The sequence below is a fragment of the Poecilia mexicana genome, unplaced genomic scaffold (genome assembly GCF_051168715.1).
Source record: "Poecilia mexicana isolate PSO_F unplaced genomic scaffold, ASM5116871v1 scaffold_13, whole genome shotgun sequence".
Taxonomy (NCBI): Eukaryota; Metazoa; Chordata; class Actinopteri; order Cyprinodontiformes; family Poeciliidae; genus Poecilia; species Poecilia mexicana.
The window spans coordinates 23,945,985-23,960,171 of record NW_028263382.1 but is presented as its reverse complement, the minus strand read 5'-3'; the positions used below and the strand labels follow the sequence as shown (position 1 = coordinate 23,960,171).

Here is a 14,187-nt window from a genome sequence, read left to right as displayed (position 1 = left end):
ATAAAGAATGACGAAGGCCTTCCTCATCATCACCAGGAAGACAATAGATTCTGGGAAAAAGGTGAACACCACCATGTGTGCGTGCATGCTTGTACGTGCTTTGTCAGTGTGCTTGTGTGTGTGTGTGTGTGTCTGTGTGTGTATCATTCTCTTAAAAGCTCTGCGTCTGGCATGAATTGGAGGAAGTGGCTCCGACTTCCCGAGGAAATGTGGAGAGGAAACTCGGTGGGCTTTGACCTCTCTGGCTGCACCGGAGCCACAAGGAGACTCACCGGACAGAACCAGGGAGGGAGGGAGAGGAGACAAACTCTGCCCTTCATTGTAACCCAGAACAAGTGAGGAAGCAAGAAGCACTCAGAAAGATATTCGGTTCCAGGCGTAGGACGTTTCTGCGGTGGGTTTTGAGTGAAGATGAGGTTTCTCAGAGCTCTGAGCGCTTTGCTCTGCTGCTCGCTGTCCTCTCCACAGACACTGGATCCTGGTGGGAAAAATGTCTGCAAAGATTCAAGGTACGCTTCAGCTGTTGCTTTCCTACTTGGCGGCAGAACACACACGAGATTGTCTGACTTAGATGTTTTCAGCAATTGAGAGCTCATTCAAAAAATGTAGATGTTTTTGTAATATAATGTAAGGCGTTTAAAATTAATGTTTTGGGCCTTTTTTTTGCACTACTTCTAGCATTTTCTGTAGTTTAGGCTCTATTGATCATGTCTTGAATACTCAGGGACTCCCACAGTCCGGTCTGTTGCACTGGATGGCGTCAGCAGGGAAAAGAGTGCACCATACGTGAGTTTGAGTAGTCCCAAGTTAACTCTGAAGGTCTGAGGTTGTGTTGGATTGTTATTTATTCTCGTGCTGTGTGTGTGTGTTTATGTGTGTAGCCGTCTGTGAAGGCGAACAGGCGTGTCTTGAGAATGAGGTCTGTATATTTCCTGGAGTGTGTCGCTGCCCACCTGGCTTCTATGGAGCTCAGTGTAAAACAGGTGAGCTGCTGCAAACGATACTAGATGTTTGTCATCTTCTTAGCAACATGACAAAAGTCAGGAGTCAAACAGGGCGGATGCTTTCGAAAATGATGTGATAAGTAATGGGGAAAGTGGATTTCTTGCTTTAAAATCAAGGGCCGTGTCTGTTAGAAGACCAGAACAGCTAAGGAAAATCTGCAGAAACACATTTGGATGGAAAAGATGCAAAAAAAACTGCATTGTGCAACTTCAGAAAAGAGTTAGAATAATAACTACTTTGTTTTATACTGGTATTTATTAAATATTTACCCCTTTCATTTTTCTTTTCTTTTTGTCACACTAAAGATTCTTCCCATTATCACACGTTTTATTATCAGACAAAGATAACCCGAGTAATTGCAAAGAGCTGCTTTTAAATGGTGCTTTTATTTATTAGGTGAAAATCTGTGTAAACCAAGCTGAGCCTCTGTGATTGTCCTAACTGGCTGTGCCATCAAGCCCATTAGTTTTGTTGTCATTGACTCTTTTACATCACTGGAGAGGATTGTTTTGATTACTGATCGACAAATCACCAAAGTAGAAACAGCTGGACAACATGAAATAGACTAAAAATATTTAAAAGCCACTGGCACCAATGAGTTTGTAAAGGGTGACAAAGAAATTCCCCATTTGAACCATTCTCCACAAATAAACAAGGTAAAGTCTACCACCATCAAAGTGTCAAAAAGTGGCCTAATCAAAGTCTGGATTTAAATCTGATTGAGATTACACCACATGGCCTTAAATAGGGCATTCCTTCTTAAATTCATTGAACATTTAACTAAATCGCAGGGGGAAAGTAGCATTTTGAGTTTACTCAGGAGTCGTGGTCGTCTTGCATTAAAGCTCGCCTGATGATCCGTAGCATTCAAATGAAGAGGTCTTCCATCTGCTTTGTAAATAACCCCTGTTTTGTTTTAAACACAAGAGTGTCCTCTGGCGTTTTGGGCCCCAGACTGCCGGCAGGTGTGTCCGTGCCACCCCCATGGCCGCTGTAATGCTGTCACCGGCGAGTGTACGTGCTACCCCACCCGCTGGGGTCCCCTTTGCCAGAACACCTGCCAGTGCACTGGCAACGGCCACTGCGACCGTGTCACTGGAAAATGCATCTGCGACAAAGGCTGGTGGTCCCAGATGTGCTCCAAACAATGCCAGTGCTCCAGCGGTGGCTCCGTGGACTCCAGCTGTGACCCACTAACAGGCCGCTGCCAGTGCCGCAGGGGCTACTGGGGCATGAAATGCCGGGCCACGTGCAACTGCAACCAGTCTACGTGTAACGAGCGGACCGGGGTGTGTGAGTGCGAGGCAGGCTCCTGGGGGCCCAGCTGTGACAAGAACTGTAAATGTGACCTCTCACACAGCAGCTGTGACCCGGCCTCTGGGCAGTGCCTCTGCCACCCGGGTTACATGGGGGCTTCATGCAGCCGTACTTGTGAAGCTGGGTACTATGGCAGCAGCTGTAAAATGAGGTAAAAGATGAATTTAGAGCCGTTTGTTTCCAGTGTTAAAACATCCCGTCGTCCTGACTTCCGACTCCTGCCTCTAGATGTGGTTTCTGTAAAGACAAGCGGCCTTGCTCGTCCACCGACGGTGCCTGTGCCGCCTGTGAACCGGGCCTGAACGGCACACGATGTGACCAGCCATGCGCTTCTGGTTTCTATGGAGAAGACTGCAAGGATAAGTGTCCACGGTGCTGGAATAGTGAACGCTGTGATCCAAAAACCGGGAAATGTTGGAGATGTGACCCTGGATGGACCGGAAACAGGTTTGCAAGAGTTTTTGAGAGGGAAAAAAAAAGAGTGGAAATAAGAGAAATCGAAAGTAGATTATTAACTAGAAATCCAAGTTGTACAAATTGCATTATGTTGGTTTTGTCTCTGTTTTTGTGTTTCTCGTTTAAAATCCCAATTAAATTATTTGTGGCTGTAATGTGGTTTTAGTTCCTGAATCTGTGCTGTTTTTTTTGTGTGCTGTCCAGGTGTGAGGAGCCCTGCTCAGGCGGGACATACGGGGACGCCTGCCGCTTCCTGTGTAGTCCCTGTTTCCATGGTAACTGTCATCACGTGACAGGAAGATGTGTCTGTCAGCCAGGTTTTCAAGGAGAAAGGTAAACTATAAAATCCACACTCTGAATATAGATTGTTTTTTTTTTCTAGAAATAAATTTATGACTCCGTATAGTAATAACCGTCCACATAACCATTTTTATCAGAAATGGCAAATTATTTACATCTTCTTTTAAGAATTTAAATTTAAATTGGGGGTAATGGTGGTAGGAGTTTGTCTCCCAAGTCTGTCAGACTATCCAGTAGCTCGCTTCCATCAGCGTGTGAATGTGTGTGTAAATGACTGAATGTAGTGTGAAGCGCTTTGGACTCCTCTGGACTTGATAAGGCGCACATTTACCAATTTTTTACTCTGAAAAAAATGTAATGTTTACTCTGAAAAATAATGGATAGTGAATGAATAATCTATGTTGTGGTGCGTAACAGTGAAAATGTCATTCTGCAGTAATGAAGCGATTACTGGCTTACTGGTTCTTAATTTGACCGCTGCAAAAGCAGTTGATTCATCAAAAAATTTCCTGGCAACATTTCGAAATTCTTCATTTACCAGCAGGATAAAGATCTAAAGGCTTAGTAATAGTATAATAAAGCAACTTTCTATTAGCCAATAGAAAGTTGGAGTGGAAGTCTTTGTGTACTACTGACAGGCAATTACCACAACAGACTTCACTGGTATAAATGTAATATTATATGGACAATCTAATGGACATGTCTATTTGTATAAATAAAACGTCTTTATAAACACAATTCGTTAGATTAGAGTGCATTTTTATTGTCTAAATGTTCATTTATTCATATTTTGCTCAAAGCTTAAACTTCTGTCCGCTCAAACTGGATCTGATCATCTTCATTTCTACCTACAGTGATATTTATGGCTGGGTTCAGATGAAATACCAAACAATTATTCATGCTAACAGCTGGAAAGTGGGAGCTCATCAAGAAAAACAACAAACATCTCGTTTCACACGCTAACCAATTTTATTAACATCTCCGTGTTGTTCAGCAAGCATCAAATTACCACATAAATCATTGTCGTAGTTTAAAGCAGTGCTCTGAGTGTCGCTGTCGTTTCCAGCTGCAACAACACCTGCCCCGCTCCGCTGTTTGGCCTCAACTGTTCGTCCGTCTGTGACTGTGGTGAAGGAGTGGGCTGCCACCCCGTCACTGGTGCTTGCCCCTACAGTATGTCCACCCGCCTGCTGGATCTTTGTTTCATGATGCAAGCGTTTCCTTTTAAGCTTAAAGGATCTCCAATGTTGCGTGTCCACCAGGTGGTCGAGGTGCTGTGCTCGCAGGCGTGCTGGTTCCCTTGTTGCTGCTGTTTTTTGCTGTACTGTGTTGCTGCCTGTGTTGCGGAGGAGGTCCCGCTGACAGCAAAAACAGGTCTGTTCCTCCTTACATTCATAATATTACTGGTTTAAGTCGTCGTGTCCAAATCTAACAATTTCGAAGGGTTAGTATCAGAGACATTATCTAAATTCCTCGATAACTTAAAAAAAAAAAAGTTAATATGTTTATTTACTAGTTAAAATAAAAGTATTAGGTAGTTTATGTTGAGCAATATTCAGTGCATTTAATAATTATAATTCTCATTTGGGGAAAATGTCTCCCCCTTCTGGCAATAAGAATAATTGCACAAATCTTCTCACGTAAGTTGATGCTTTCCTTTTGACGACATAAATTACGTTGCTTTTCACTAATAATCAGCCTACTGGTCATATGGGAAACCTATTACAAGTTGTGTCAAATTTGAATTTATATATCTTATAATTGACAGTGCATATTAATCAACATGAGTACATTAAAACAACCATGTAACCATGTCTCTGCTTACAAAGATATAAACTGACATTTAGGGGCTAAAACAGCATAAAAGCTCCTGACCCTTTCATTTTAACTCCCTGCTGTCTTCCTCCTGTTGTGGCAGTGCGGCTGTGGCTGACGGCGGCCTGTTGGTCAGGATGAAATATCACGTCTACAGCGTCCTGGCGAACATCGGCGCTGCCCTGCCCTGTATGTCGGACTGGTCCTCCGGCCTGCCTCGAGTCACTGGTCAGTACCAACTCAAAGTGTTTTTCCTGCACCAATTGTTCCCGCAAAGTCTACATTTAGCTGTTGATTGGACTTTTCCTGCTGCTTTTACTCACACTTGCAGGAATTTTTATTGGCTGACAGCTCACAAAGAGTGGCGAAGAGAATGTGATGAAGGAAATGAAAGAAAAAGAGCTAGAAAAGATGTGGGCCAATCATAATTCATCATTACAGCAATAGTATCGCAACGGCACACTTTTCCTGACACAATGCAGACCTGTTTCCAGTTGACTGAACAGTGCTGAGTGAGAAGTTGCTTGTGAAGTTGTGTTATAACGAAACTCTGCTTCTTCACAACGTTCCCCCTGTCCTGTCTGCTGCATTCTTTGGTTTTCATTAATTGCTCCTGGGTCCCAAACGCAAGTTAACAAATCTCAGAGGCTTTCACAGAACATCTGGGTTTATACTGAGATAAAATGACAGACAGGAGGACTCTGTTTATTCACTGACTACTGAAAGCACTTGGTTTCATTTAATTTTATTCAGGAAAATCAACGCAAAGGAAGCAAATTAGTGAATTTGTGTCATTTTCCTTCCGTTTGACAAACATGCACTGCTTTATGTTGCTCTATCTATAAAACCAAAATAAAATACAGTTGCAGTTGTGCCTGTAATGTTACAAAATGTATGAAAGTTCAAGAAATATGATTTCTTTTTTCAAGCCGAATATATTTTAAGCTTTGTTTAGTTTTGACCTCATGTCTTGATTTGTTTCGGGTCTCTTTTGGTCAGTGTCTCACCACGACCCAGAGGTGACTTTCAACCACAGCTTCATCGAGCCTCCCTCTTCTGGCTGGGTCACCGAGGGGTCGTCCTTCGACAGTGACGAAGAGGAGGGCGAGGCTCTCTACTGCGTTCCTCCGAGAGAAGGTAGGAGCTCAAACTCGGCACAGGAGCAGCGGCTTTACAACAGCGTCTTCTATAAACGTCCTCTTGTGTTTCCGTGGCGCAGACATCCCGGCCGTGGCGGGCGGGGAGTTCCAAGAGATGAGCTCCAAGTGCAACATGTTCCTGGACCCGTCCGGGTTCAGCAGCGAGGACATCGCTTCGTCCTTCAACATCCCTCGCACCTCCAGCAACGCCAAGTCCAAGAGGCCGTCCGTGTCATTTGCAGAGGGGACGCGCTTTAGTCCTAAGGAGAGGCGTGGGTCAGGTCAGGACCCTGGTGCTCCTCCGCGTAACAAAGCGAAGACCCCCTGGGGGGTTCTGATGCTGTCCGCCCTCCAAAGTCAGGGAGGGACAGCTAGGACTGGGGAGGAAGATGGAGCTGAGGAAGAGGAGAGGGACGATGCGGAAGAGGGTCAAGCAATGGAAACGCAAGAGTCGAGCTGTGAGGTGCTGGAGCAGGAAGCAGACAGAAGCCCGAATTTACAAGTCCCTGGGACGTCAGGGCGAAGGCGGACCATGTCCAACACAGCTGCTCATAAAGGAACCCCGCTGCTCAACACTGAGGGTGAGGCGGGGGCTCTTCACAAGGTCACCACGGTGTATGTGACAGTCGGTAAGGCTGGCAGGCCTGTGACAAAAACAGAGCCGAGCTCTGAAGGACCGGTCCAGGCTATGCTGCGCAGACTCGGCAGTCTGCAGAGACAAAAGGAGCAGGACGGCGGGAGATCCAAGTCAAAGCCAGCCGAGGGCATCACCAAACCGCCGAGGAGGAAGCTGGGAGCTCGGGCCGCCGTGTGGGAGCAGGGAGGGCCGTCAGGAGGCGAGGCTAAGCCAGTCAGGCGGAAGAACGCCTCCAGCGGCATTTCGGAGGCTCCTCCATCAGAGGGAAACACGCCAAAACGGCCCCTGTCGTCGATCCTGAAGAGCGTCCCAGAGGTGGCCGTTGGCGGGTCAGGTCTGAGGGCCATGCAGGGTGTGGATGCAGCTGCAGGGCAAACAGAGTGCAGCTATCTGACAGTGGGACCAACGGGAGAGACGACTCAGGCCATCACCAACCAGGGAGCAGCAAACGATGAACCCTGCTATGAAAACGTTTTAATCTCACAACCATAACTCAAGAGACACCGAGTCAGCAGGTCTGATCTTGATGCAACCGGTTCATTCCTCTGCAGTGACGTTCCAGACCGAAGCTACAGCTTTTGGGATGATGGTGCTTTAGCAGACAAACGTACAGAAGTGCAGTTTACATGATGACACTTGTCTTAAAGATTGCAATCTGTTTATGTCCGATTAATGTTTAGATATTTATGCAAAGAGTATGAAAACAGATACCATGAAACATGTCAGAGCAAGAGGCAAGAGGTCATGTTGTTTGGCACGACGAGTCGTCATTCGCAGATTGAGTCGCAGGGAACCGAAACTGGACGGTTTGTAGAATCGTGTGGAAAAAATAAGACATCCCACTGAATGGCGTGGGGTGTCCTGATTTTTTTTTTGTAGCAGATTTCTTGTAGATTTCTGTTACATAATGACACAGAAGAAAGAAAGCTGAACTTGTAAACATGTTTCCACATCCACAAGTTTTAATGTCAACATTCCCTGAAACAGGAAACCACCGAGCATGAAGCACTGCTGTTCAGCAATAACATCTCTTAAGTTTATTGTGTTTTATTCACGCCACAAAGTCAAAGTTACAGATAGGAAACACGAAGAAAAAATAAAATAAAATAAAAGATTTAGTACACAGTTGTAGTTGTTTTAAACCAGAATGTAGTGTCAGGTCTTTTCTATCTTTTACCATCTGAACCGAGTCTGCTCTGTGTTTGATAAAGTCGATCAGCTGACGCTGTAAACACACAAGCTAGCCACTCAGAAAATCAGCCGTCTGAACTTTGACCGTTTGGACTTTCTCTGACTGCTGAAGTTTTATTAGCTTTTTTATGACTTTTATTAGCTATGCTGCCAAAGTTTCGTGAACTTTTCACAACCAGCACAGACGGTTTCTGTGAAAACGACTCATCCGTGACACATTATTTTAAACTCACATGACACACACAAATAAAAAGTAGTAAGAAAATGTTAGAACTACTTCTTCTCTGCTCCGGATGGGTCTGGACAGCCGAGCCAGTACTTGGCGATGGATCTGGGGTATGGAGGCATAGCAGGGTCAACTCTCTTGGTCCTGAGGTCAACTCTGTAGTATTTATCTAGAAAACAAAAACAAGCCAGTCATTTTCTTCCGGAAACTCTCAAAACTATTTCACAAGAGGCATCACTGCGTCAGGGAGCTCCATCCTGGTAGATATCTTAAAGATGTACGGCAGGACTTTATTTTTTGTTGGGTTATGTCACATAAAAAAGTAAGAGATAAACCTTGTGGTTAGAAGCACGTGGAAAGTATCACACAGCAAGTGATCATAAAGAGGAACTGCCGTGATTTAAGCCATTTCCGTTTTTGTCATGAGGACAAATAAAGAGCATGTGAAACTGGTTACTATAATAAGTCTTCCAGAGAGGTGGAAGGATAATAAAACTAATTTCCAACTAAATGAGCAGTAAAACTCAGACTTTTCATCTGTTAAAGTGTGAAAATCTTTGTGTCTTTTTAATGTCACGAGTTTCTGATGCAAACTGGTTTGGCTTAAATAAGGAGCTGATCTTAAACGTGACTGATTTCAAACATTTTTTAAAATAAATAACCTGTTTAGCCTTTACTTTTGTAGCAGGAAGGTATTACAGTTCAGGGAGGATGGAAACAACTGGTTTAACTTTTGTTGCATATGTTTGGTTTTTAGACCAAATTCATCTCTTTTATTGTCGAGTAATGTAAAAAAAAAAAAAAGTATGTGATTGGATCCCATCTCCCATGATGCTTTGCCTGATAGGCAGCTTAAGACGAGATGAGGTCTTTGTTTTTACTTTTTCATCATTGTGATGCTGAGTGGTACTGTTTATCGTTTTCTTCAGCTTCACAATGACATGCAAGATTTTGTCGATCAGTAACATAAAACTGACCACAAACCAAAAATTGTCATATTTGGTTTTAGTGTGAGAAAAGGCTGATAAAGGCTGAAGGTTGAATACATTCTAGTACAGTAAAATTTGAACATCTGAATTATGAACATATTACCTAAATTTACTATGAGTTTAAATGATTATGTATTACCATTTACCTGCTTTAAAGAAGTACACACTCTGGATGGGCATTTCCCCCTGGAAGAATCGATCGTTCCTGGTGTCGTAGTTGCCTCTGTTGTTCTGGTTGTAACGGTCCCAGTCCCGGTCCCACCTTCTGTTCTGGTCCCAGTCCTGATTCCATCGTCTGTCCAGGTCCCAGTCCCGGCCCAGCCTCTCCTCCATCTCCATCCTCCTCTCTGCCAATCTCAGACCCATTTCCATGCCCCTCTCAGCGAACCCCTGGCCCATGCTCATGCCCCGCTCGGCCATGGACCCCCAGGAAGGAGAGCGGTTCTGTCGCCTACGACCTCTCTGCCACCCATTCTGCTGGTACTGCTGCCCCCACTGCTGGTCGGGCCGCGTCGACGACCTCAAAGGAGCGACGTAGATCCTGCCTGTCATGGCAGCATCCACTGGAGACTTGAGGCCTTTCCAGTCTTTGTTGATGAAGTGATGCTTGTCGTGATGCTGAGGCACTGCAGAAGATCAGAGTCATCAGCAAGCAGACAAGCTTCTTCCTCTACAAAGCGTAGACAGAGCCTTGAAACAGTTTTCCCACCCTTTGAACTTTCCCACGTTTATTTTCAAACTACAACCGTTATTTCCCAGTCTTCTTTGCAAAGTTGCTCAAGAATAGACAGATTGGAAAACGATTGTCAATTGGATCTTGTACTTCACAGTCATCAAAGTACTTTAAGTCGGAGTCACATTGGCACATTATGTCAGTTTGTGACATAAAATCGTCTTAAAATACGTAAAAAACGTGAAAAAGTTTAAGCTGTTGGAATGCTCTTGCTAAACTTACAGTCAGAGTAAAGTTCGCTGAAGAATCGCTCATAATTGCTGTAGTACAGATCTGTGTAGCGCCTGAACAGCGTGGATGGAGACCTCTCAGACATGGCGGCACACTCCTCGTGGGAGGGTTGGTGCAAAAACTCGTACACATAGTACTGGTCACCTGGATGAAACCACAGCATAAAAATGGTCAAGCATCTAAGAAGCTTCTAATCACCTTTAAAACAAGAAAATACCAAAGATACAACAGTTAGATCTGGAAAAATACCTTTGAAGAAGTAAACTTTCTCTTTTCCATGGTGGCTGTGAGCAGGAAGGGCAAACGCTGCATCCACGTGGTCAGGAATCTTGTCAAAGCCAACGCTGATGTCCCGCGGATAATCGTCCTCCAGGACGCCGTCATCAAACCTCCAGTACTTGTTTCCCTGATGAACGTTTTAATCAGCACAAACATTAGAATCCAGAGGATGATAAGAGTTTACCAGTTGATGTCTCCTCGCTGTCACCTTAAACATGTAGGTCTTCCCCTGACAGTTGATGCGAGTGAATGCAGCGTCGATTGGCCCGCTGATGCCCCACACATCTTTTATCAGCTTTGGGTAACCGGGAAGAACCGACTTCTGGTCCATCTCAAAGAAGTACTCCCCTGGAAAACAGAAAGCTCACAATCACAACCAAGCCAGAGCGATGGTGATTCGATGGATGTTGTTGGAGTTGAAGACAAAGCACCTCTGAAGGCGTAGATGGAGCCGTTTTTAAGCTGCATGAAGGAGTCAAAAGGCCTTCCACTGCAGACCTGAGCGTCCGGGTCAGGAGCTGCTGTGGTGACGCAAACAGTGGTGGTGGCCGCTGTGGTAGCTGCCGTGGTTTTGGGAGCAGTGGTGGTGGCTGAAGGAGCCCGAGGACCTCCAGTCGTGGCAGCGAGCTCACTTTCAGGAGTCAGTCTTTGATTCACCAGCCGTGGAGGTTTTGTCATTTTCAGATTGGTCTCTGGAGGTTGATGCATTCTTTGGTTGAAGTCTGAGACGGGAGGCTGGGTGGACGCAACATCGGCGAGACCTTTTGGGGTTGGAGTGGTGCTTCCAAACAAATCATCATCGTCATCGTCCTCTGCAAACACAAACGTGTCGCCACGAGCTGAGGGGACACAAGGAATGTTAACAGCAGAGCTTATGTGGGGATTTTGAGCAGAGACTGTATAAAATATGCAGGGTATTGTTTGGAGCGAATGGACGGTGGGGGTTCTTACTCGTCATGCCACAGACGGCCTCATAGTCAGAGCAGCAGCTTTTGTAATACTTGCACATGGAGTCACACTGGCACGTCCTCTGAGCCTGAAAACCGCTTTCACATCGGTCCAGACAGGACTCTTTGGATAAAACGACGCACTTCGTTCAGTTTGTCTCTCTGAGCTGATTCTGGTCGTTAGCGACTCTCCCAGACAAATTCATTTCCTCTGGTTCTTGATTAGATTTTATTTGATTGTAGTTCCCATGGGACTTTGACAGAACAGCACGAGGCAAAAAAAATCAAGTTTTCCCAATTATACCGAGATGAACCGTGATTAGTTGGATGCTCCTTCGTTAATTACAGTAATTACTCGCGGGGAGGTCAGTTCTTGGAAAAATCAAAGTACAGGATTGTAGGATTGCATTCAGGCAACATTGTGAGACGCATTGCAGCTATTCGATTTATTTTAGTCAAACTGTTATTCATGGCAAAAACTCTATGGGCAAATTATTGGCTTTCTGGATGCCAGGCACAAACTTCAGTGTTTTTTGATGGTGATAGATTAATATTAAATAAGTGAATCGTTAAGTGGAATAAAAAGGATTTGTTGTTTTGACAACCTGAAAAGTGTTTTGTGCATTTGTTTTCAGTTCCCTTTACTCTGGGTCCACTGAATAAAATCCAGTGCAACCAGCTGCCTTCAGAAGTTTAAGATTTTATGGCTCTAATGGCCTTTGATGATGGTGAACAAACAGAAAATGGGATAAAGAGAAGGGGAAACATTCAGCAAATGTCTAAGATCAGGAATCAAAAACTGGACAGCTGTGTCAAGGACTTTTCACCTCATAAACTGTATCTGCACAACACGCCACCCCAATCTGTGTGTGATTTAACAGACATTAGTGAACAAACAGCACAGAAATAAAGGTATGAAGAAGTTTAAAGTTTATAAAACAGACTCCAGACTTTGAAGCATCTTACAAAGAACTGTTCAATCGATCACCTGAAAATAAAAAGAGTGCAGCACAGCCGTGAAGCTACAAAACCAATAAATAATCTGTATCTGAAGTAACAGGAGAGGCAATGAGAGCAATACTCAAAATTATGAACTTGTATCCTGACTTGAATGTAAAACGGTGTGATGGAAAACTGACACGGTGAATCCCATAAGTGACATAATGAAACATGGTGGTGGCAGCATCATGCTGTGTATGGATGCTTGTATGTGTGATGGATGTGAAATCGTGGCGGTATTTCACCTTCAAACAGAACAAGAGCTTCCTGCAAAGCAGCCACAGCACCAACACGGTGGTAAAGACCAAAACATGTTGATGTGTTAGAATGGATCAGTGAAAGTCCAGATTTAAATACTGCAGAGAATCTGTGGCAGGACTTGAAAATGAATGTCTACAGAAGCTCTTCATGCAGTCTGACCGAGTTAGTGTTTTAAAACGAAGAATTTTAGTTTCTAAACACCCCCAAACCCTTACAGCTGCTACAGCGCCAGGTGGTTCTACCAAATATACACTCTGCATGGTTGAAGACAAATGCAGGCCACACTTTTCAGTTTTATTTTATTTTTTTATCATTGAAACATTCTGAAAAACACATTTCATTTACAACTTCTTTTACAGTTATGTACTGCTTTTAGTTGGTATTTCATAGAAAATTTATTTGACCGAATTAAAGTGAAAAATTTGAAAAAAAAAAAAAGAAACATCAAGTCATGAATAAAGCTGCTAAGTTATTTTACTGCAGTTTTTTTATCAGGCAAATTGTTATCTAATGCAAGATCAATGTGAGATGATTACTTGTTATTTTACTTCTTAATATAAGATCTATTTCTCTTTCTACTGATATCTTTAAATAATTGACACTGATCTCGACAAATTATTCCCTATTTAAACGTTTATTAATTTACCTTTAGAGTTCTGCCATGTATGGATTTAAAAAACAGGCTTCTGACCAGATCAAAGTTAATTAATTAGTCCATCAAGTTCAGAATAAACAGAATAATTCCAAAAATATTTTCCGTTTCACTACCAGGACAAGCAAAACGTTAGTAACAACAGCAGCAAAAGAGTTTGACCCTGAAAATAACAAATCTTATAGGCTAATTAAGGTGAAAAAGAAGTTGTTTCTGAAATGGAAAATACTTTTAGCTTAATTTTTACTGCATCACTCACCGGTGAAGATCTCCTCAGCGAAGGCCTTGGCGCTCAGCGAGAGCAGGAGGATCAAACACAACTTCATGCTGCCTCTGTTCTGCCAGCAGACAGACTGAGGAGGTAATGATAAACCATGCGCTCCGGTTATTGGAAACATGTGTCAGTCACCCCTCTTCCCTCTGTTTACTTTAACCTCGTTTGCTCACAAGCAACCAAGCCTGGATGGGAAAAGAAAGGAATCAATAAAGAACAAAACGTTGGATAAATCTGACCCTCTGCCTCTGTTGCATGGTGGGAAGTTGGGAAACACATTTCTGACACAATATCAAGTCATTTTAAATCTGTAACCCTTCAAGAAATTCAATGCATTTGCCCTCAGAAGTTATGATTTGAAGTTAACAAATAAAGTCTACCTATGAGAAATATAATCTCTGCATAAATCCATCTGGTCATTTGAAGGCCTCAGAAGTTTAAGGAACATTACTTTTCACTAATTCACTTTTTTTGATATATAGAGTAAATGGAGACAGTTAAACCAAATCAGTGGACATGTTGTTTATTTGACATATCTTACTGTAGATCATGATTGGAGGATAGTTGAGTTTGTCATTTAAGGCTCCCTGGGGAACTAATTAAGGTTTTTTGAACCTCTCTGTTCAAAACAGGAAACTTAAATAGAGCTGTCACGAATGACAAAATGCAAAACCAAACAACTTTGTTATTAATACTGAGTAAAAATGTTGGCTTTTCTCAACCTCTGAAATTTAAC

The 14,187-nt window shown here is 43.4% G+C and overlaps 2 protein-coding genes across 3 annotated transcripts; one reads left to right on the top strand and one right to left on the bottom strand.

Moving 5' to 3' along the window:
- Positions 1-7: 7 nt before the first annotated feature.
- scarf1 (scavenger receptor class F, member 1) lies at positions 8-8,597 on the top strand. The gene is made up of 12 exons (XM_014997927.2): positions 8-91; positions 469-509; positions 725-786; positions 882-983; positions 1,933-2,473; positions 2,551-2,769; positions 2,983-3,111; positions 4,145-4,251; positions 4,341-4,452; positions 4,997-5,121; positions 5,893-6,030; positions 6,113-8,597. The coding sequence occupies exons 1-12, from the start codon at positions 8-10 to the stop codon at positions 7,159-7,161; spliced, it is 2,709 nt and encodes a 902-aa protein (XP_014853413.2). The 3' UTR covers positions 7,162-8,597.
- Positions 7,684-13,590, bottom strand: vtna (vitronectin a). 2 transcript variants are annotated; one of them, XM_014997930.2, is made up of 8 exons: positions 13,437-13,590; positions 11,270-11,389; positions 10,750-11,157; positions 10,527-10,666; positions 10,289-10,445; positions 10,031-10,183; positions 9,222-9,701; positions 7,684-8,255 (listed from the first exon to the last, which is right to left on the bottom strand). In XM_014997930.2, exons 1-8 carry the CDS (start codon positions 13,573-13,575, stop codon positions 8,134-8,136), a joined length of 1,719 nt encoding a protein of 572 aa, XP_014853416.2. In that variant the 5' UTR covers positions 13,576-13,590; the 3' UTR covers positions 7,684-8,133. The 2 variants fall into 2 exon arrangements, with proteins under 2 accessions (XP_014853416.2, XP_087868030.1); XM_088011904.1 differs by having other exon boundaries at positions 11,270-11,519; positions 13,437-13,520.
- Between the last annotated feature and the right edge of the window lie 597 nt (positions 13,591-14,187).

Excerpts from the sequence above, each read along its gene's own strand:
- vtna (XM_014997930.2), bottom strand. The coding sequence starts at position 13,575 with ATGTTTCCAATAACCGGAGCGCATGGTTTATCATTACCTCCTCAGTCT. Across the intron at positions 9,702-10,030 it reads CAGCGAACTTTACTCTGACT|TGCCTCAGCATCACGACAAG; the intron begins GTAAGTTTAGCA and ends GATCTTCTGCAG. Across the intron at positions 8,256-9,221 it reads TGTGTACTTCTTTAAAGCAG|ATAAATACTACAGAGTTGAC; the intron begins GTAAATGGTAAT and ends TTTGTTTTCTAG.
- scarf1 (XM_014997927.2), top strand. The coding sequence starts at position 8 with ATGACGAAGGCCTTCCTCATCATCACCAGGAAGACAATAGATTCTGGG. Across the intron at positions 2,474-2,550 it reads GGCAGCAGCTGTAAAATGAG|ATGTGGTTTCTGTAAAGACA; the intron begins GTAAAAGATGAA and ends TCCTGCCTCTAG. Across the intron at positions 4,252-4,340 it reads CACTGGTGCTTGCCCCTACA|GTGGTCGAGGTGCTGTGCTC; the intron begins GTATGTCCACCC and ends CGTGTCCACCAG.